We start from the raw sequence: 22,270 nt of genomic DNA on the forward strand, positions 1-22,270 counted from the left end.
CTCAACAACCCAATACCTTTCTCTTTTTCAGCGCACTACTGGCTTCATCCAAATGGCAAGGTGCCCAGCTTCTTGTTTTTACTATGTGTGACAATTCCCATTAATAGAGCAGAGATATAAGGCAGAGGGAGATACCAGTCCTCCTCTGTAAACACAAGAGGAATGGTTATGCTGTTAAAACACCACCTAAACAAAACCCTGCAGTAAGTATCAACCAAGTCAGACTTGCAAGCCTCTCCCTTGAAGTTTATGAAGCACTCGGACTGAATATCACTTACAGGTATATTCTAATAAAAGCAAATAACCTAATCATGACCTACTGGCCTCTATATTCAATGTTATAAGAGTCAGTTTTTAAATTGAGATTTAAAATTCCCCATTTCCATCTACAATCTGAGAGTCAATCCTTCTCCGTGGAAAAATATCTGCAAACCAGCTTCAGGTGCGAAACAAGATATACAGAGAAATGCTTGTGTCCCTGAAGACAGAGGAGAGAAAGCACTCGCTTCGAGAAAGCATGGAAAATTAGGAAAGGATTATCCATTAAAAAAATATGTCTGTGCCACATCACTTGCATCAAATCCTGATGGAATCATTCCATGCAGTACTGCAACAAAATAAAATGTATTCCAAAGAGCCAAAAGCAACACTGGACATTATTATACCAGATACAAGAAATGATGGTATCTGACAGAGTGGAAGAAAGGAAATTAAACAATAAATAAGGTAAGTGTCTTGCTGGCAAGTTCCATTCTCCTGCTCACTAGAAGTACCAGAAATTTCAGTACACTCTTGGAAACTTTCTGTTCCAACATTTAATGATAATAAAAAGAACGAACGAACAGTGGGGGGTGGGTTGGAAATATTAATGCTAAAGGAGGTATTGAATGCTTTAGCAGCCCTTTCCAAGAGTCCTAAAAATCAGCTTTTGGTGTAGGTGGAAAGAGAATAAAAGAAGGATAAGGGTTAAGCGGTCAAGCACCAGGAACACTACTGGCAGGTGTTTGCATTCCTCTCTACAGGAGACATTTCAGCTTTTCCTAACCAGACATCACCAATCATGCAAAACTATCACAAACAGTAAAACATAAGCACGGGTCCCCACAGGACCAGGCAACAAAATTTGTATTCTTTGCATTTAGGCCTTGTGGGCTGAAGGGAAGCTTTTTTTAACTGTAATTAAGAGAACGGGAAAACCTTCAGCAACTTACTGCTGCAGCACCTTCATAGGTTAATACACAACACACAGGCTACAGCAGTCCTCTGGCAGGAATCACAACGCAAAAACACAGTAGAAGAGCCTTGAAGGACCCTCATATCACTTTGCTTATTTGTGATAAAACCAAGCCCTACTAAAAAGTAAGTACCTTTTATTTTAGAAGAGCCTGATTATGGAGAAGGCTAGGAATAAATCTACCTTCACACTCATGTGCGAGAAGCCAACAGCTGGATTCACCATCACAAAATGTCTATTATTTTGCCCAAACAACAGATACAGTGCCTCCCCTAAAGCAGCTACGTGTACTGTGGTCACATACAAAGAAGAAAGTGAACTCAGCACCTTTGAAAACCTGTGGAATTCACAGTGGCAAAGAACAGGCTTCCTAATCAAAAGAGGTGAAGCAATCTTGGTTGCGAAGTAATGAACAAACACAACATACTGCAGTGAAGAAACCCAAAAGCCATTAGATTCTTCAAGAGAAGAATCATATCATCAGTACTGTTCGCCATTAGAAAATAAAGCCTAGAGAATGTAGACTTTTGGTCATACTAAATGAACTGAATTGTGTGATAAGCTCCTATACTACACCATGAAAATATCCTATTTAATTAATGTGACTTTGACACCAAGTTTTAAATTTCCTTTAAGTTGAAAACAATATTACAGATCTTACCAGTGACACTTTGTCTGATGACATCATTACTACAGCATCACCAGAAATAAGTTTACTGACTTCTCTAGAGCCATCACAATACCCATAAAATGTCACCAGACCAACACTATGACCAATTTGTTCACCACAAAGTGCAGATAAAACACATGAGGGACACTTCCAACCACAACAATTACTTTGCTCATTTCTTTCAGACATGTAAAAGAAGATTCAGAACAATATCACTAACAGTACTACTGCTGTGACACAAAGAGATGCTGGGAAAATTCAGTGACATAACGGCTTATGCTAACACGAGGATAAAGATACAACTATTGTGATAATGTAGAGCTAAACTGTATTTAATTAGATAAATGTACAAGCAACAAATATGTAAACATGTAAAATGGCTTCTCAGAAAGATAGTTTCTCAACTGTAGCCTAAACTGGACAGGGTCACAAATTGCATGTACAGAAGCAAGACTACACAGTTCATCTGTAAGCACAGAGGGTTAAAAACATGTTGCCATTTTCAAATGGATAAAAGATACTGTAATGAAAATTTAGGGAGGGAACTGCTAAGAAATTGGTTGTATGAAAACACACATTCACTCCGGCTTACCTGAATTCTCTACAGAGGAGAGGATATATGAGGCGTTTATACGCATCCTCTACTGAATTCCGTAATATCCTCATTAATTCTGGTTTTAAAAATTGTTTTGGTCTCCACCTACAAAAGATTAGGAAAAAAAAAAGAAAATGTTTTAAGAACACATGCAAAAACTCAGATAAAAAGAGAATTCTCAAAATAAAAAAGACATTAGTGCAATGTCCTATAAACTACAGAATTACTATAGCAATTAGGCAATGAAATCATAGCTTCAAATATGAATGGAATGAGAACTTGCTCGGGGTGTTCTACTATCAGACAAGGGACAAGGCCTATCTTCTATTTTATTAAGTATTACAATGCAATCATTTTATGTTTTAAAGAAAATACAATAAAATTTACTTTTCACTTGGAGAAGTCGAAGCTTATCAGAACTGAAGAACTTGGCTCCATATTACCATTAGGATTGCATTATTTTCAATACACAAAAAAATGACTGAACATCATCTGTGAGAGGACGCATCCTTTTGCGGAGCTACTCATGCCCATACTTCAGACAGGAGTAAGAGAGCTAAGCTAACATCAATTAATGAAACCCAACTTAAATTTCATTTGGAAGGCTTTAAGTATCTCCATTCAAACTCAAAATGAAATTATTCATTTTGCAGTAGTCCTCAAACAATAAAACCCAAACAATTTGCCAACAATTTTTCTTTTACCTGTTGCTGATATTTTAAAAATATAAATAGTATCATAGAAGGGAAAATGAAATAAATGATAAACAAACAAACACAAGATTATTTCCCAGTTTTTTCTAAGCCAAACTCTTTGGAGCACTGCCTTTCCTAAGACGACTGCAGAGTGGTCATATTTGTAATGACAATTACTTCAAATTTTGTCCTAAAGTAACACCCCAGTTTCAAAGCTCCCCAGAACACAGATCCTAGATATTTATTCCAATGACCCTTTTTGGTTTGGGCAACATTATGGAGGGGGGGGAAAGTCCTTGAACAAACACAACTTCAGTGTTTTCAAACGCAGCATGACAGAACTATGTCCATTTGATAATGAGTCCAGGTGCAGGTCCAGGCAAAAACAGGGTTTACTTTTTACTTTGTTTATTTGCACTCGCTCAGAAATACTAAGAATCCTAAATTGCTCCTACCCAGACAGCTTTTCAGTTGTTTGAGGGGATCTACAGCTTCCTGAAAGAGCTTTTCTAAGTGTCTGCGCATACAGCGGTTGGGAAAGGTGTGACCGAGTCAGCACTGCATTAACGCAGACAGACGTGGGAGCAGAATTAAGCTTACCATTTAGTTTTACAACATAGAGTTGAGAGAGCTTAGCCACATGACCTCATCACTTTGCTAAGAGTTTTTGCAAATAGTTCTATTCTGCTTATTTGTAACTAGAGACTCTTTCCATACCTATATAAAACTGGCAAAGACTTTAAACCCTCTTATTGCCATCCAATGCTATCACCATGAAGTTTTTACAGGTGGTAAGTATGACTATGCTCCCCCAGAAAGTATCCTCAGCACAAATAAGCATCAATTTGGAAACCTGGCAGCTGTTTCCCCCTCTCTTCCATCCATTAAAGCTAGTTAGTAAACCTTTCCTCTGTTAACAGGTTATCACAGCACGTATTTTTATTACTGCCTATATGTAAGTAAGAATTACTTGGGCAACATTCTATTATTTTATTGCCTGGAAACCAAAAAAAAATATTATCCAACACCAAACTTGATTTTCAAGGCTGCAATTCCCTTTTGGAACAAGCTCTCACGCCTTCCAAAAGAACATCTCCATGTTGTCTTGACATCCAAAGCCAGCTAACCAGCCCCTCTCCAGCTGTTTCTCACTGACCCTTTTTCCATGTCCCACTTCACAACCAAGTCTTTGGGACCAGTGCAGTTCTAGTGTCAATGGAGCTAGGCTCGCTGTCAAACCACAGAAAAGCTGTTTTCTGGGGAAAGAAATACAACCCATAGGGACAGGCATAAGGATATTCCTGCATTTTCAACACAAATGAAAATTTCAAGGAAATACAGATGCTTCCACAGGCCAAAAGATATTCTGAACTTGCAAAGAAAACACAGTAATCTTAGAGCGCATTTACATAGAGTTCAACGCAATAATGAAGACCTCCAGTCTTCCAAATCCACTTTCCACTGCAGGAGCATTTAATGCTAAAAGAATTGGCTTCAGAAGAACACAAAGATCTGCATACTTGCTACTAACCCAACAGGCAGTAGGTGATACCATTCTGTGGCTGGAATACTGGGCAAACACTGTAGCAAGGTGGCATTTCTGGTTCAGCAACTGATTTTGTGTGTGACCATCAGAGAATTAGTTAATACCTTTGCAAGGTTCTGAAATCCTTGCCTCAAAGAAAAGCTCTTAAGCTTCTGCTCCCACCAGTAAATCAGAAAATAACGCAAGTCCCATCCTTGGACAGTCACTTCCAAGCTTGCAGGGCAGAATACGCATTTACTACTTGTCAGTTTGGTAACACAGCTGTCAGTTTAATGAGGAGTATCTCAATCTGTCCTAGATGTTAATGCACCAAGATCTACTAAAATCATTGCTTCAAAAGTTTTCTGAAGGTGGGGAAATTGTCCTTAAACAGTAAAAAGCCATAAGCATATATAGCCTTATGAATGCTAAATATTAATTAGTAGTTCCATTTCCAAAGTCAATGCTCTTTTTATCTCGGGATGACTCACAAAAGTGTAACCAACCAAAAATATCTCAATACACATCCCACTTTTATTTGTATAGCAGTAACAAGCTGTTCCATTATCTGTGGCTCACAGTGCTTCCAAAATCTGTCACAGATGCAATAATAGCAAGACTGACAGATAGGTTCTGCCTACAGAATATACAGCTCAGGGGGAAAGGACAGAATGTCTGTTACAGGTATTAAAACCAGAATGAAACGTAGGTGTGTTTATGAATCCTGATACTTTCCAGAAAAGAAAGTAAAAGTTACTTTCTATTAGTCCTAGACGATATCAGGTTATCTAGCCAAACAATACTTTAACTCTTTCAGAGACTTCCGTGTTGGAAGCAGAACTTTAAAATTTCTACAGTGAAAAGGAGTATTTTTACCACATCCCTTTTTTGGACTCGATGTGGAAGAAAAACATATGCTAAAGCAGCATCAGAATATACAATTTTATACATTAAACAAATGCATCTTTTCCTATGTCTTTTCCTCCTTTTGTTATTCACTCTTAGGACACAAAGGTAAGAGTTTCTGAGACATCCTCAGAACAATGTCCAATATCCTAAACTGTTGAGAAAGAGAATCCTGTCTTTTATGCATGCAAGAAAGATGCACAGTCTAAATCACAAGTCTTCAAAGAACATTAGAGTTTCCAAGAAAAACACAGAGATATTGAACAAAACAATATATATTTAACCTAAATGTTTGTAAAAACATGCTCAGGATTATACAACACTAAACATTTCTCTACAGGCTCAGAAAAAAGCAACTTGTAAGAGCAAATTAGTAAGAAATGAAAGAATTATGCAAAATTTAGAACCCAGTTTTCTAACTTAACCAGAGATCAAAAGAGAAGTCAGAGAATCATGGATTGAATAGTCACCTTCAGGTTTGTCTATTAAATCTAATACTTCTTTTAAAAACATTCAATACCTTACATTTGTGAAACCCAAAGCTGGTACTTCACTAATCCAATACCTGAGGTAGCCCTCTTTAATTATTGTAATCAGGCATATTAAGTTAGTTTTCGAAGTCAGAAGTATATCCTATTGGATTCTACAAATTCCTTTCAGTAGACACTACTGGATGCGCCGCATATTACAATTTGAAAACATATTCACGTTTCATCAGCCTTTGCATATCTCTTTTTAAAACTCAATTGCTTGAAGAACGGTGCCAGACCTCCCTAAATACAGCCAAAGGCATGATCTTTTCAGCATAATGCTACAACAGCTGGAAATACGGGATAAGAATTATCCACTTGCTAATTTCATCTAATGTAATAAACATTCATTTAAATTGCTCCCTTAATACAAGGAGACATGTGAGGTACATTTCAGCATGCAGCTGCCTATAGAGGAAAAAAAAAGGAGACAAGACTTCTGTAAGAATATGTATCCATGCAGACCTTTCATTGACACACCACCAACAGAATTCATTCTTCACCCCGTCAGGAATGTTGACCTTCACTGTCAGGATCTTCAGATTTTCCCCTCGGTTAATGGCCAGAATCTGAGTGCAAACATAAATGGCAGAGACAGATGACACACAAAATATCCAAAAGATAAACTTATCAACATTTGTGTACACACTTGCTTGACATTCTGTAGCAAATCATGATGGTGGTACAGTAAATCAGTTCACAAAGTACTAGCATGTGCAGATAACAGGCACATTTTAAACACAGATTAAATCATGCTGTGGCATAACCAATCATACATTTCTGAGATCTTGAGTCTGCAATCTCAAGACCCAGTTTCTCTTAAATGCAGTTATAATACAAGTCAGCATGAATTCAGTTGGTAGAATAATCTTGTATAAAACCCAGATTAAAAAAAAAAAAAAAAAAATCAATGAATTAATTGAAAAGTTATTCCAATCAGACTGGACATCAGAAAAGGAAAAAGTCCTATGCTTCAGGCTTCAGATTTCTTCCCAAAATCAATCCAAATTTAAAATTAATTATGAATCAGAACTCGTGACATGGAAGTGATCAGCTTAAATTGAAAGAGGATAAATTTAGTGTTATCCATGCCTAGTTCATAAATAGCAGAAAATATTGTAGGTACTCTTTATATTAACACTTCAGCCTTAAAACATATGCACATATTTCTGGCAGAGCCTTGCATACACAGCCACATATTGACGCTCTAAAGCTAAATCTGGCTGCACATATCCTATCTGCATATGGAGTTTTATTTTACATAGAAGTCTCTGGCTCCTCATTTAAAACCAGATCACAATACGAGTGGTGGATCCTGGATTACTGCTGGGTATCTACTGGGCTAGTGTCACTATGAAAACATTGAATGTCCACCTGAAGAAAACTCACTGGCCATGGGATTTTAGAAACAGAATAACAGCTAGAAGCAGCTACAAATAAAAGCCACATGTTTTTAGATTTCATTTTCCTTTTTAAAGTATTTTAAAATACAAAAAATATCTTAAAAACCAAAACAAAACTGCTAGAAGTTGACATTCCTGTATTACTACACATGTTGCTCTACGTAGCAGGCCCTGAGCACTGTCACAACAGAGCATTCTGTGTCAATCATAAACTTTAATTCAATCACTAGCTAACTCAGACATGTCACATATGTTAAATACAATGGCTTAAAATGACTCCAGGACATAGTACCAATTTATATTCCTCAGCTTTACTGTTCCTGTGACATACCAGGCCTGACATATCATTGAACAACAAAGCTAATAATAAAGATTGCATGTGAAATATTATAGCATCTGGTACCTTGACTGCCAAAGCAAATGTTTTCATGTAGAGATTAGAAAGACATATTTTAGCAAATCAAATGCTTTCATGTTTATTCTGATTTTATTAAAAGAAAAAGTTAAATGTCAAGCTAAAATGAAACCAAAATGATGCTCATGACAGAGAGCGTATCTGATAGAATTATAATGTCATCATTAAGCATGCTATTAGCGGGATCAATATTTGCATCACAGTTTGTTTCCTGGCACTCCATCTGCAGAATGTGTCAGTCACCTGAACTTAAAGCAGCTGTACTGCACTCACCAATATAATTTCCATTTCTACTCTTAAACAAACTGCCTACCCTGGTCTAAGTGACGTGCATTCAGAGAAAAATTATCACCCAAGAAAGGCTCAGTTAAGGAAGTAATTAGTCAATTTCTCCTTCATAAAGGTCATTTTGTCTTCTTTTATTTTTAAGTAACAGGTTAAAATCTGGCTATTCCAGACACAAAGCAATCTTCCAGTTCTGGAAAACGACTGCTTTCATGCAAGACTGAAAGGGACCCAGGGGAAGAGTTAATCAAACCAAAACACATTATTCAGAGAAAGCAAGAACAATACTTTGACCTAGTCACAAGATTCACCAAACCTTATTCCATTTATCAGAAAAACACAACATACTTCATATTCTGTGCCGCTCTCTTCTGTGTTGCAGATTTACTTACATTCACTGAGTAAGTTTTGTATATCTTGCCAAGGACCTTAATTTCCAATTCCTTTTTAAGGATAAGATTGGAAATAGAGCACTTGCCTCAAACATGACACTTGATTCATGAATTCTTTTCCTCCCACCAATTCACTCATCTCCAAATAGAGGAAAGCAACCCCAAGGCATACACAAACACAGAGCTGTTTAAAATTAGTCAAAAATTCAAATAAACTCTTGAAACATATTTTCCTTAGTTATGACAGCGTTGGTATAGCTACCCAACTACACCCTAAGATGCTTCGGTCAGGTTCTCCTTGCTGCCAAAGGAAGGAACTGTAGCTGAACCTCCCAACAGCAAAACATTCCAGCTGGAAACACCCACAGGTATCCAATCATGTCAAAATCTGGAGTTGGGTTTTTTAAGCAAATAAGGTTTTTTTCCCCTTGTTTCAGGTTCAGTATTTTAACTTTTTTGGTCAAACAACCCTAACTCCATACCAGTCCCGATTATTTTGGGGCACGTCTCAATGCACAAGCTGACAGTGGCACAGAAAGTCACCCAGAACTACAGCACGTGGAAAGGCAGAACCACAGAACCAGCTTACTGCACACCAGTATACCTCACTGTAATATACACAGCAAGGCACGCTCATGGCTAGAAATGCTTTGTGTATGAAAACACAGCTTATTCCCTTGCAGATAACTTGCTAGTCTGCTGCCCATCCCCTTTACTTACACATAAGCTAGAGCAGAGTTAGGGTTGTACACACACCTTTAAGATGACTAGCACTCCCATATTCAGGCAAAGACCAGTTTCACTACAGTATTCTAGGTAATACTTGCCCCTTTGCAACGAGGTAATTTAAAGCCAACTTGTACTTTTGCCTCTAGTAATGACAACATTTAGCTGTGTGCCATCATGAAAAGAGCCAAGAAGGTCTTCAAAACAGTGAATTTTGCAAGAGTTAAACACAGCTATTTAACTCACAGTTCAGGTGAATTAGTAAATTTTATAAATCCCTCAGTTCTGGGCTTATCATCCTCATACCATCATCACAGGAAACCTATGTACACATAATAGTAGTTGCGTATCTCAGTATTCACCACTCAGGGCAGGAAAAACTAAACCGTCTTTGACAGCTAAAGTGTTCATTCAACAGTAAAGCACCCAAACAAAAAATCCATACAGTACAACACTTAATCTCCTGATGAATCTCAATCTTTGTGATATGTCACCACAGTAGTCTTAAACTGCTCTACTGACTTTTCCAGACCATCTAGAAGCAAGTTTTCACCAAATAATTCCCAACATAAATACAGTAAATGTTCATACTTATTACAAAGAGAACAACTGCAGGTACCTCTTTAAACATCTACAGAAGGCTTTTCTAAGTGAAAGTCACTTGTAGTTCAGTCTTTCACCTAACTCCATCCATAGTGGGGAAGAGGAGGTGGGTTTAAAATCAGTGCATACATGCTGCGAGATTTTTTTGTGATAAATTCATTTCAAAACATGCAAGGAAATCCTTTATTAATTCCAAACATCACACTGTTTCCAAATAGCAAGTGGAGAGAAAACGAGAACATATCATAGATATAAAAGGAAAAGCATTCTGCCATAGAATAAGGCAGCCTGCTAGCGGAAGAGGACATTTCTGGCTGGCAGCAGCTAAGATGGTCTTTTTTTAGTGTGTTTTGGGGTTTTTTTGACTGTTTGAGTTTTGCTTTTTGTTTGTTTGGGTGCGTTTGTTTTCTTTTTTTTTTTGTTATTGCTTGGATATTTGAGGTTTTGTTTGTTTCTTTGTGGTTTTTGTTTGTTTGGGTTTGAGCTGTTTGTTTCTTTGGTTTGTTTTAAGCTCAGTAATTGTGACAAAACCAAGAAACATTTGACTTGGTAATCAGTTGTGAATCTGCACAAAGGTCTTGACAGTTGCATTGATCACACCAGCTTCAGCCTTTGAACAGGAGTAACCCAGCTGTCAGTTTATCATCTAGTAAGTTTGCTTCCTCCTTCATTTCTTTTCCTAATCATACAGGTCTAGGCTTGGGGTTTAGGGTAATCAAAGATGCTTCACTGAAGGGAATACTGATGACTTGCAAAACAAAGCCATTTTTGGGGTAGTGCATGGGATGTTCTCCTGAGCTGCTTTTGCAGATCACATTCCATTTAATCTTTCTGGATCCTTCCCTGTTACTTCTCACCAGTTTCACTTGACAGGTTTAATGTCAAATGACTCAGAGCACTCTCAGTGCTGCAGCAAACATCCAAAGGAAACAATGAATAAGTTTATCCAGGTTTTCTCCAAATACTTACACTCCAACCAACCAGCTTCCACTACTATGCCACTACTACACAAGTCTCACCCCTACATACCCCACATTCATCCTTCTCCTGGTAAGATTTGCTATACACTTGTTACCCAGGGAAGGGAGGGAGGGCTTGACACATGCTGCAAATAAATCACACCAGTATAAATAAATCATTATAAACATATGTTTAATGAGAATTAATTAGATAATGGGTACACTGAATAAGAAGTCCTTTGTTCAGTTTCTTCAAACTGAGATTAACAGGTTAGCCCTGCATTTCAGGGATTATAAAGTCTCTGTTACCTTTGATAACCAAAAAGCAAAACCAACCATCTTTACTACTACCTTCAAGAAACAAAAATCAAAAGCAAAGACACCTTTGCTATAGGTAAAATTCAAAGGAAAAAAAAAAACAATGTGTAATTGTACCTGATGATGCTGAATGCTCTTTATGTTACAAGAAAACTCGTGGTACAGTTGGAATTTATCAATATCTTTTTCATTTACACTTTTGGATGACACTTTTGCCAAGGCTGACTGGATACAAATGTACCTTTGCTGACATCTGAATAAAAGAAACAAATGTTAATAAGGTATTTCAGCACAAAACTGGTAACAAGTCATCAGTGCTTGCATTAAGTAAAGAAACGAAGCTTGGAGTCTACCCAATTACAAGTTATGTTAACTCTAATTACCTGCACAACTGAATTGCATATCTTAATACCGAGACTGATGTAACATAGACTGACAGGAACATAACAAGAGAAGACATTCAAGCAGAACACAGCCCCTCCTAAAGGGAATAGATACTCAAAAGCCATCATCTGCACTTCTGTTTGATCACTTATTGGTTCAACTTCACACAACAGATTTTGGGAAGTTGCAGAAGAGTTAAAGTAGTTACATATTTCAGATGAATGCAACATCTCTCTTGAACCTACCCAGCCTCAGAACTAAGTTCTTGCTTTGAGCACCTAACCATAAGAATTATCATTATTTTTAGGAGTAAAAGGGATCCAGAACAGATAACTTCCTGACTGCATCTCATGATTATTATACATAAACACACTTTAGATCAACAGGACACACGTGTAGAGCGTTGCATATCTGATTAAGGAGCTTCTAGTGGTCAAAAGAATCAAAGTGATAGTCTAGTGGTAACAGCACATCCTTTACAAAGCAACCTCTTCATTGAAATTATCACACTGCTGTGCTCTAGCTTTTAAATGAAGTTGGCCATTACTCACGACAAACAGCAAACAAGGGTCAACTAAATAGAACTGAGCTGACTGAAACCAACACTGCATGCTCCTAAGGCAGTATCTTTGATAATCCTATTCTCTGTCCCAGATGGTACACAGCAGAGGAAAAACCTAACAAGCAGCTATTACTTTTTCACACCAACGCCCCCAGACACAACAACCTTGAAGTCATGCAAAGTAAGAAAACTTAAATTCAGCCAACACAGTCAAAGGATCAGTAACTCCTCCTTTAAAAAGGTGTATTTGTTTGCCTTATTGACTACCAATGCCAAAATCAACCACCACTGCCCACTAATTACACTGACTGGCACCAAGCAATAAATACTGGAGCAATAGCTTAAGCTGATGAACCTCTGAAAAGTTAACAGCTTGAAGGAGGAACAAGGAGAGAAAGCTTTCTCTTACAGAATGCTAAGTGCAAGGAAGATTGGCTCTATATGGAGCAGAGCCAAAGGGCATCTTTCAGTGTTTGGAGTCACAGCATTCATGCCATGCTCACAGCAGATCTCTCATCCACTGATAGCCAGAAGGCCAGAAAGGCTAATGGATGTATCTGTATGTGTATCTGCAGCACAAGTGAAGGAAAGGTAAATCAATCTCACAGCAACACTGTGCTCTCATCAGTAAGAAAAGTTTAATCTGCAGGCCAAGAGACCGAATCTTACCATATAACTTTGAAAGAGTCAAACTTACAATTTCCTGATGAAATCCAGTGTATCTTTATCTTTAGCAAAGATGTCAGCTAAAATATGCTGGACGCCGGCCTCTACTTCCTGGATAGTTGAGAGTCCTTAGGAAAAAAAACAAAGTTAATAATATCAATAATAAAAACTAATATAAAAAAAAAATAATCACTTAACACAACTGCACAAGCACCAAGAAAAATATATACAAACTGAAAGAAAACTGATGCAAGATACCAGACTGATTTGCAGAAGTTTCCATGAAGAATCCCAATTAATTAAATTTTCTTGGTAATTAAGCTTCCTTTCCAAAACATCTGAAAGCATATTTTTAATGACTCTAAAGTGACCGATGCCATATCATAAGTCAAAATGACGTTAAAATGAGAGAAAAATAACATTTTTTTTTACTTTGATGCTAATAGATCTTGACATTTCTGATGCAAATTATTTACATTAGTTATATTCGATATTCAAGTATAATTTGGAGGGGAATGTAATAAAATTGCAGCAGAAATCTACGTGTTCTGCTACTGCTACGGAAACTGCCTAAAACCTTTGCGGGCAATCCTGTTTTTCCTCTGTGTAATAGTTTTAAGTTTCCAGTGGTTTGTAGCAGGATTTTGCCCAGTGACACTTCTCAGATCAGGGTACCCTCCATCCTCTCCTATGAAATACTGTTTAAACAGTGAAATTACAAAATATCTCCATAGATAAAGCATTCCAGAGACCTGTTACCAGAACCATTAAGCTTTCCAACACAGAGAACAATCCCCCACTTCAAAAGACAGGAAAGGATGGCACAGTGGTCTCTTTAGCATAGTTGGCCAAACTGGACCAGAACCAGAAGGTAATGAAATAGAACTCACTTCTTTTATTTTAAATCAATATACCTAACCCTGTTTCTAGCAACTGACAATAAAAAAATGCTCCAGAGCAAAAAGCAAGAATCCTGCAGTTGGCAGATGCAACAATAACTGTCTCCTTCAACACACGTTACTTTTCACTCTGCTGTCTGATGGGTTACCAGTATCTGGACAGAGCTTTGTGAACGTCATTTTAAAAAAGCATACCTCTAAAAGCTACTATTTGTATTGAATCCAGAACCCTGCTTCTGACCAGACTATAGAGTTACACACTCTAAAGAGAAAAATAAATAAACCTTGCCCTTTTTTAAGAGGGGGAAGCTAAACATAACTGCCAGAAAGAAAAATAAAAACGTGAGAATGTGTTATTAAATGCCTGAACTGCTCAGAAGCTGTGGAATTTGGATCCTTACACCCATGAGTTAGCATTTCTTATGGTGAAAGTAACGTCATGGCAGAATACAAAGGTAAGGGAATTATAAGACATGTATTATACTGAATATGAATTGAGACACTCAAGTACTAGAAGTGTACATGGCAACATTATTATAATTCTAGCAGAGAATATGAATGAGAGGAAAGGCCAAAACCAGTCAGGATTAAAGAAATAATCAAAAGGTTCCCCTTCAACAAGCACCACTCACATGGGCATTTTACTGTGTCTAGTGCAAAAACTGCACTTGCTTGCATACTTAGAGAAATGTTTGACCATGCATACAATTAAAAGGAAGATCAAAGTGCCTCCTTAACTTTCAAATACCTGGCTTTGAAACATGAACTGCTGCTTCGATTTCAGTTTATTTTTAGTATATGTTTCAAAACACTCAGAATTTGAGAGCTGAATATTAGGATTTGATGAAAACTTCTGTATGGCGAATGGCTCATTCCTTCAAAAAAACTTCTCTCTGATGTTAAGCTTGTCTACAGAGGTTGTCAAACTGGCTCCCAAGTTGATAAAAGTGACCCACTTCATTGATGTAATTTCTGATGCGCCTTTCAAATGGAAACCATTATATAAAACTAAGCAACTTTTAGCACAAAACTGAAGAGAGGTGTACTGATTTTCAAGAACTGTAATGTTCATGCTGCAACAAATAGCACTTCTGAATGCAACCCTAAATAATTAATTTGAACTTTCACCAGGAAGATTTTCTTTTGGCTCTTTAGACTCTGCCGTAATAGTCAGCTATGTGGTTGCAACATACTTTTGTATGAAGTAATGCTATATGCTAAAATGCAGTAATTCACAGTATTTGGTAACTGATTTTCAACGCAAAGTTAGGATCATTTAATAAACAATATTCAACTAAAATCAGAGAACAACTGAAGTGGGAAGAGTCAGCTTCACCAAGGAGGTTTCATACCTTTAAGCTCAAAAGGGAAGTGCTGAAAAAGGGAAGAATAAAAGGACATGTCTACTTTAACACCATACAGAAGGTTGCAGCAACCTTCATATTTTATTGTCCGAGATTGCCCCCTACAGATTCACCCGCAAAGAAACACAATTCTGCAGACTATGTGTGACTATCACACCACTAAAGCTCCTGCTCACATTTCAGAAATAACAACTTCTCCAACCCCTATTGTCATTCAGCAACAAAAAAGCTCCCACTCACTCCCAATCACTAAGATAAGCTTCTATTCAGATGTGCTTTGACGGCTTACATTCACTTCAGTAGACTATGAGCATAAGCTCTTGTACAATCAGTACTGAATCTTTAGTAAACAATCCAAGTAAGAGCAGAACTATGGAGAGAGAAAGGTGTGCAGTGCAGTTCCCTCTCTCTTACCAATAAATACAGATGTCACTATAAAGGCTCGAGACTTATGCCTCTTGTATACCAGAACCATTACTATTTACAATACAAAAAGACAGTAAAAGTTGGACAGCTATGGCATTAGATGTAAACTCTTACTCTCAAAAGAACTGCTGAATTTAAAGCAGTTGCATAACTTCCAGCAACAATCGAAGTAACTACCCTTCTAAAAAGTTTTCAGACATTTAGGACATCACTACTCACAGAAGTAGAGTGCTTACCTTTGGTATTGGGTTTAATGTAAGAAAAGAGATTGAGCTCCATAGGATTCTGCAGGATGGAGAGAGCAGCAGGTTCTAATCCTAGCTGCTTGGCCCTCTGGGCTTTGGTGCCTTTACTCCCAGTTTTATAAGGTGCAGACTTAAACAAAAAACACAGTTATTAAAAAATGAGGAAATAATTCAGTCATATGATGTACTTTGCATTATTTACTATTTAGTTGTGTTAGATTATATTTAAACTAAGGATGACCTGAAAAAGACTAGTGTACTGACCACATGGTCTAATTCTTCCGAAGTTCTGCAATTTAATAATGCTGTTAAAAGGCCTCCAGATAATTTCCCTTCTTTCTTCAACTTCTGTATCGTTGTATGTGTCTTCTTCGCAACAGCACTAAAATGAAAGAGATTGGTATTAACAGTCGCATTTCATGATGGATTAGAAAGACTATCAATTGAGACCCTGTTTATTACAATGCTGAAGCTCCCCAAAAGCCCTGAAGATTGTATCTCATGCTAATGCTTACAAACCAAGCCTGATAATCCAAAAGCATTTCTAACTACTACTCTTTTTCTAGTTCAAAACTGTACTAAAATATCTTGTAGGAAAATCATCGAACAAGACTGAGAGTCATTCCTGCTTTGGAAGGCTATGAGCCTGGAACCCAAATAAAAAGCCCCTAAATTAAATCCATGTTGATGATCACTTACAGCTATAATTTACATCAAGACATTTCTGCAGGATAAAGTACAGGGTGCCAGATTTTAAATTTAGATCTTCAATAGGGTACCTGTGAGCAACTGCAAGTAGCAAAGGTATTTTGTTATGATTTAAATTACTTGCTCAGACAAGAACTCTCTTGGGCCACCTTCCCTCTTTGGAAAGAACCTCTTGTTAGGGAATAGCAGGGCATACAAGGAAGAAGACACCATGTTGACAGAACAGCTTCCAAGTCAAGAACACATAGCCTTGCCATCTCAAGAACGTACAGCCACCCATCCACCACTGCAGCAGGCTTTGCTCATCATTTCTTTGCTGCAATGGTCCGGGATAGTTTAGCCTGCTCTCCTGCTATGCTACAGTCTCAAGTAGTGCTCTTCAGTAGAGGCTTTGCAACTCCAAGCAGAGGAGCCAAGGGATTCTTTGTGATTCTTTTTCTAAGGCTGCAGCTTATAACTAATCAGGCTATGTATCTCCAGAACCTATAAAACTACTCTTTCAGTAAGAGTTCTAGTAAACTGCAAAGAAATTAAGAACTCAATTACTTGAGCAATTCATAACGCTAGATTCCTTGTTACTTATAGTAAAAAAAAAAACAACCCCAAAACCAGAAAAGCCACACAAAAATCCCAGACCAATACCAGACCATAATTACCTCATGTTTAAACTTCCTATACGAGTTACTTTACAACTGTAGTGTGGACAAAGTGCCAAAACAAGGGACACAGAAGCAGCAGCCAGTTACTTCCCGGTATCAACTTCCTTACCGCAGCTCTTCCAAGGCTTGCTGCACTTCTCGCAAGGCATCGGCCTCCAGGTTATTGATGAGCTCTTTTCGATACCGAGCAATGAAAGGAATCGTGTTTTCTTCTTTAAAGAGGCGAATTAAGTTTGCACATACCCATGGTTCAACATTCGTTATTTCCGACAGGGCCTGTCAGAAAGAAAACAAAACAAAGCCCAACAAAACCTAACAAACGTTTAAGAGAGATCACAGATTGCTTCAAACAGCCTCTCACTCCACGCTCAAACCCAGTTCCAGAATCTTATGCTGGTCAGCAGGGACTACTGTCCTCCCTAAAGCATTCCTCCCATGCATCCAGCCACCACACCCAGTACTTCAGAAGGACATGCAGTAACCAATGTTTCCAGAAACTTGTAACTACAGAAAAAAAATACAGGAAACAGAAATGGGGGAAAAAAGAAAGAAAAAAGAAAAAGAAATAATAATCAGAAGATAACAAACTGCACATGAGCACTCAGAAAACCTGGAACTTTTCCTTCTTTTAAAGGAACACTGACATACCTTATGGTTAAACAAAGCCAAACCCACAATGCCAAAGCTGATGCAAATCCCACTCAACGAATTGGAAACTGGCATAATTGGAAATTAGCATGATACTGCTAAAGGTTTCAAGATGAATGAGGCATCACAAACTTGCACCAAGTTACCAAAAATACAATGTGTCAATGCAGACTCCATGACAACCCATGTAAGTACCTTAGCTTAGTAACGTTTTAACTATCATGGTTGGTTTGTACTTCACTACAGTTATTCTTACGCACTGCTGAGACAAAGCCTTTCAAAAGTCTTATTCTGGAGCCTTAAAACTTAACAATTCCTGCACAATCACATTCACTGCTTTTAGAACAACAATACACAAAGATTAAATTCTCCATTTGCATTTCCATTCCTTAGAAGACTCAGGAACAAAATTATACGCCTTTCTTAAGCAGGCAGTACTAAGGATGATGAAGAGAATGTGCTCCATCTATTCCCATTCTGTTCACATTAAAATCTTCCATAACCCACCCAACTTCCCAGAAAAGATCTATCCCAGAACTATCCTAAAGTTCTCATCCCCTGAATGTCTTCAAAGTTAACATCCTACAAAAACATAGATGATGTCTCCCTTGATGTCACTGCTGTTTTGTGAATGCAGTCTCCTCCTTGATGGTACTGTAAATGGATAAACACTCTCAAATGCTACAATCCACACTACCTAATCTTAACATGCTGAAACTGCACACACAGACATCCCAAATCTTTCATCACCCCTTCCTGCAGGAGTTTCAGTTAAGTATATAAAAACCACCACCTCATGTGCTGATACAGAAGAAAAATGCAAACTGTTATAGGCAAGCTTAGTACTAAATACTGCCAAAGCCAGTATTAAAATAATATTAAAGTTTGAAGTTTTACCAGTTACCAACATTTATATTTACACATGTATTATGACAATTTAAGCAGATGTTAAGTGACTGCTTAGCAGAACAATGACCCTCTGACACTCCAACTAATGCCAAGAGGACTGAAATTGTGTGTAAAGAATCTAAGCACTAACTATGTAGGAAATGGTTGCACGGATGCCTCAGAAAAAGGAAAAGATCTCATACCTGCACAATATCCCAGTTCATTTCAAATTCTTCTTTTACTTTGTTGCCTCCTAGATTTTTAACTGGCTTTCCTTCAGGAGACGTAGTTGACTTGATCTTTTTAAAAGGTGGTTCATCAAATGCAAAATCCTCTTCAGATTTCTCATGTTTCACTTGAATTCCTGCTACAGGAACACTTGTTGAGGGTTTTTCATCACTCTCTAAACTCTGCACATTCTTCCCTTGGAATGAATTTATTTCCACTTTTTTAGGCACTTCTGGCTTTTGACGTAAAGTTTTTGGTTTAGTGTCTACATCTTCTTCCTTAGGTTTTAGGAGCTGCATTCCCTTATCTTTTGCAGGAGCATCCTGCAAAAAGGCATTGACACCATACTAAGCACTCACTGTTACATACTGGTTCAACATTTCAATTAAAACCTCGGAAGACCTGATACCAGACAACATTTTCCAAAGTGAGGTCTCTGTATGGCAGGGAAATTCCAAACCAGAGACCTTGAATGCAGGAAAAGATACAAACATACGCAGCAGAATTTGATTCAAAAGATCAAATATCATTATCTTAGAAATACCTTAATTCGTCATTATCAGTGGCCAAAATTTTAAAGGAGGGCCCTTAGAGCTGGGACACTTAAATACATGAGAAAACCACACTTACCAAGCATACTGAATATTTGCCATAACAGTGGAATCAGATGAGCTGATCAGACTCATGCAACCAAGTGAGCCAGAGCTGGAAAAATCCTGCTCATGTTACTTGCCAACCACAGCAACTAAATGTCTCTTGCTTACAGACACTCACCATTTCCTCTTTTATTGCTGCCTTCTTGACCTTATTCCTGGCCACAGCTGTCCGTGGAGCAGCAACTTTTTTAGGTTTTGCCTCATTTTTCTTTGTCAACCGAGGTCTCTTGGCAATTTCACTTTTTGGCTCCCACTCGTCCTCTTCCTCCTCTGATTCAGAGCTCCTGAAAAACAAATGAGTGAACAACACTGCTTATGAAAAGAAAGTAAAAAAAAACAAACCGTAAGCAATCCAGTCTGAGTGTTTTCTGACATGAAAGGAAGCAAACAGGATAAATGAACAGAAAGGTAGGTAGACTCAAAAGATAGCTCTTTCATGCTGTTGCAGAGTTAAAGGCTGGAACAATTTAGCAAGCTTTCCTGAAGCTGGTCACTGGGATGTGTACACACTTAACTCTGTTTGGACAACTGGCAATAAGGTTTTCACTGTGAGCATGAAGCAGCATAGGTCATTTGTGGTTTACAATCCAAGCTTTGTGCATGAAAACTTTTTAAGCAACATCCCCAAAACTGATTGTTGCTCTCACACAATTGCTCATGCTTAGCATAAACCTTCTTAAAAAATCCTAAGGCCAAAAGTAATCTTACGAGCTAGGAAATGAAGGTAGATCATCATCTTCTGATGTAGAGGTTTTGGCTTCAGATTTCACCCTCCTTGGTAGAGATGACATCTGAAACAGAGGCAAGAAGAGAGAAATAGAACATTTGGCTGAAGTTGGATGCTTTTATTCAGCCCTTTAACTCACTGCCAAGCATGCCCCCATAATGTCTTCACCAATCACTAAAGTTTCCTCAAGAGCAAGTTTGGATCTCTTAGCATCCAAGAATTTAGGCCACGGCAGCACACATTCAACACTCTTTACAACCGAGCAAACGAAACAGTGCTACAGCCTCTCAAATTATTTTTCTCTTCAAATAGAGGTCATTATTTGGCTTGCAGGTAAAGCTATCCTAGCAAAAAAGAGTAATGGTTCTCAGACATATCATTAGGTGTCACTTGTATACTGTGCCAGACTTTACTCCATTGACCCAAGCACAGTAAATAATATTGAGATCTAGTAAAGTGAGCTCGCATATGGTTTTGATGGGAACAAGACTACAAGAAGACTGTCCATTCTAATCTAGAGTTTCACCTTTAAAGACTATCCACTGTTTGTATGCATAACAAAACCAATTATTTTGACTGAGCTGCTCATTAGCATATAGAAAGCATAAAAGACAATTACCAAAGGTAAAAAGAGAAGGCACAGACTTTCTCCTGACACAACATTCATACCTACAATAGCTGCATTTCAATTAACTAGTTACAGAACTACTGGCAATGGTTGGGCCCATGAATATCAATATTTGGTTATTTTAGTTTGAGAATTTTAGGTACCCTCAAAATTTTACCTGTCAGAAAATTAAAATTTAAACAAAAAAATATTAAAGCATTTCTGTAACTATAAAAGTCATCAGCATGTTATCTAAATCTGGTAAAATTTCATCATTTGCTACATACTATTCTCCCAACTTTTTGCACCTAGACCTCTGATCCAGCCTTACCACTGTGATGTGAGCCTTAAAGTCTCATATTGGCACACATAAAGTAGATAAGCATTTTCAAAAAAGGGCCATTTAACTCAAGTGAGAAACACTCTTTAATTCAACTTCATTCTAGCCTCTGTAGCACTAGAAACCTAACTATTGCTACAAATGGCTCTCAGCCAGTTTTCCTTGTAAGGCAGTCCCAAAATTTAAGTGACAATTTTCAGCACCCCAGTGGAAGGAAGACTACTGAAGCCCACATCATACACTGCCATGTAGCAACTGTGATGGGCAGTAACAGGTCAGCATTGCTGTGCTGTTCCACTGACTGAAAGCTCATTATGTGACTGGTTAGAACACACATCTACCACAGGAAAAGAGAAATCTTCACAGAGCATGAAAAATACTACTCACCTTCCTAGCTTCCCAGCTGACTCTTCACTCTCAGTTCTGAGACAACTTCAACTTCACCCAGCCACTCTGCTTCTCCGTTTTCCTTTGCTCTTTATACCTGAATGGTCATTATCACAGTCCTGAATTAATTCATTATTGCCATTACCTCAGAGGCATGAAAATAAGGTTTCCATTTGATATTGTACTTTATCTGTTTCTCCATTCTGTGAATGGGAGAAACAAAAACATCATTCACGTTCCCAACATCAAGATTTCCAGAATTAGGTAATACCTAAGCCAGATGGATCTCCGATCCATTTTTTGCAGGCACTGGCACACTCTTCATACATTGGGTTCCACATCTGAAACTAGGCATCTAGCTTACAATATCATTAGCAGACATGTTTCTTCAGCTAATCCAGCTAGGTGGGTATTTTTCAGTATTCCAGTTTTTAACACTCTTAACAAGCTTTTTTATGGCTATCCATTGAATCACATCAAGGAAGAAGAAAAAGCCAACAAACATGTTCTCTCACCCAAAGTCTTAATTCTCTATACTTCCCTGCACTCAGCATATCTCTGTGATAGCTTTGGGACTTACCCAAAAGCCCAGGTAAAAAGAAAGCCTCATCTAGAAGGTC

At 37.8% G+C, this 22,270-nt stretch overlaps 1 protein-coding gene across 1 annotated transcript in view; it reads right to left on the reverse strand.

The window, feature by feature from the left end:
- The window catches only part of SRBD1 (S1 RNA binding domain 1), a 125,370-nt gene that overhangs the window by 98,119 nt on the left and 4,981 nt on the right, over positions 1-22,270 (reverse strand). Inside the window, exons 3-13 of the mRNA XM_057396971.1 lie at positions 21,651-21,747; positions 20,298-20,380; positions 19,708-19,873; positions 18,909-19,256; positions 17,279-17,445; positions 16,067-16,184; positions 15,794-15,932; positions 12,900-12,996; positions 11,374-11,509; positions 6,621-6,724; positions 2,497-2,604 (exon numbers count right to left, since the gene is read on the reverse strand). Coding sequence (XP_057252954.1) covers positions 2,497-2,604; positions 6,621-6,724; positions 11,374-11,509; positions 12,900-12,996; positions 15,794-15,932; positions 16,067-16,184; positions 17,279-17,445; positions 18,909-19,256; positions 19,708-19,873; positions 20,298-20,380 — 1,466 coding nt within the window. The 5' untranslated portion in view covers positions 21,651-21,747. The remainder of the gene's footprint in view (positions 1-2,496; positions 2,605-6,620; positions 6,725-11,373; positions 11,510-12,899; positions 12,997-15,793; positions 15,933-16,066; positions 16,185-17,278; positions 17,446-18,908; positions 19,257-19,707; positions 19,874-20,297; positions 20,381-21,650; positions 21,748-22,270) is intronic.

The sequence above is a fragment of the Pezoporus wallicus genome, unplaced genomic scaffold (assembly GCF_028554395.1).
Source record: "Pezoporus wallicus isolate ANWC-B61680 ecotype Strahan unplaced genomic scaffold, APGP_CSIRO_Pwel_v1 contig_8791, whole genome shotgun sequence".
NCBI classification, from domain to species: Eukaryota; Metazoa; Chordata; class Aves; order Psittaciformes; family Psittacidae; genus Pezoporus; species Pezoporus wallicus.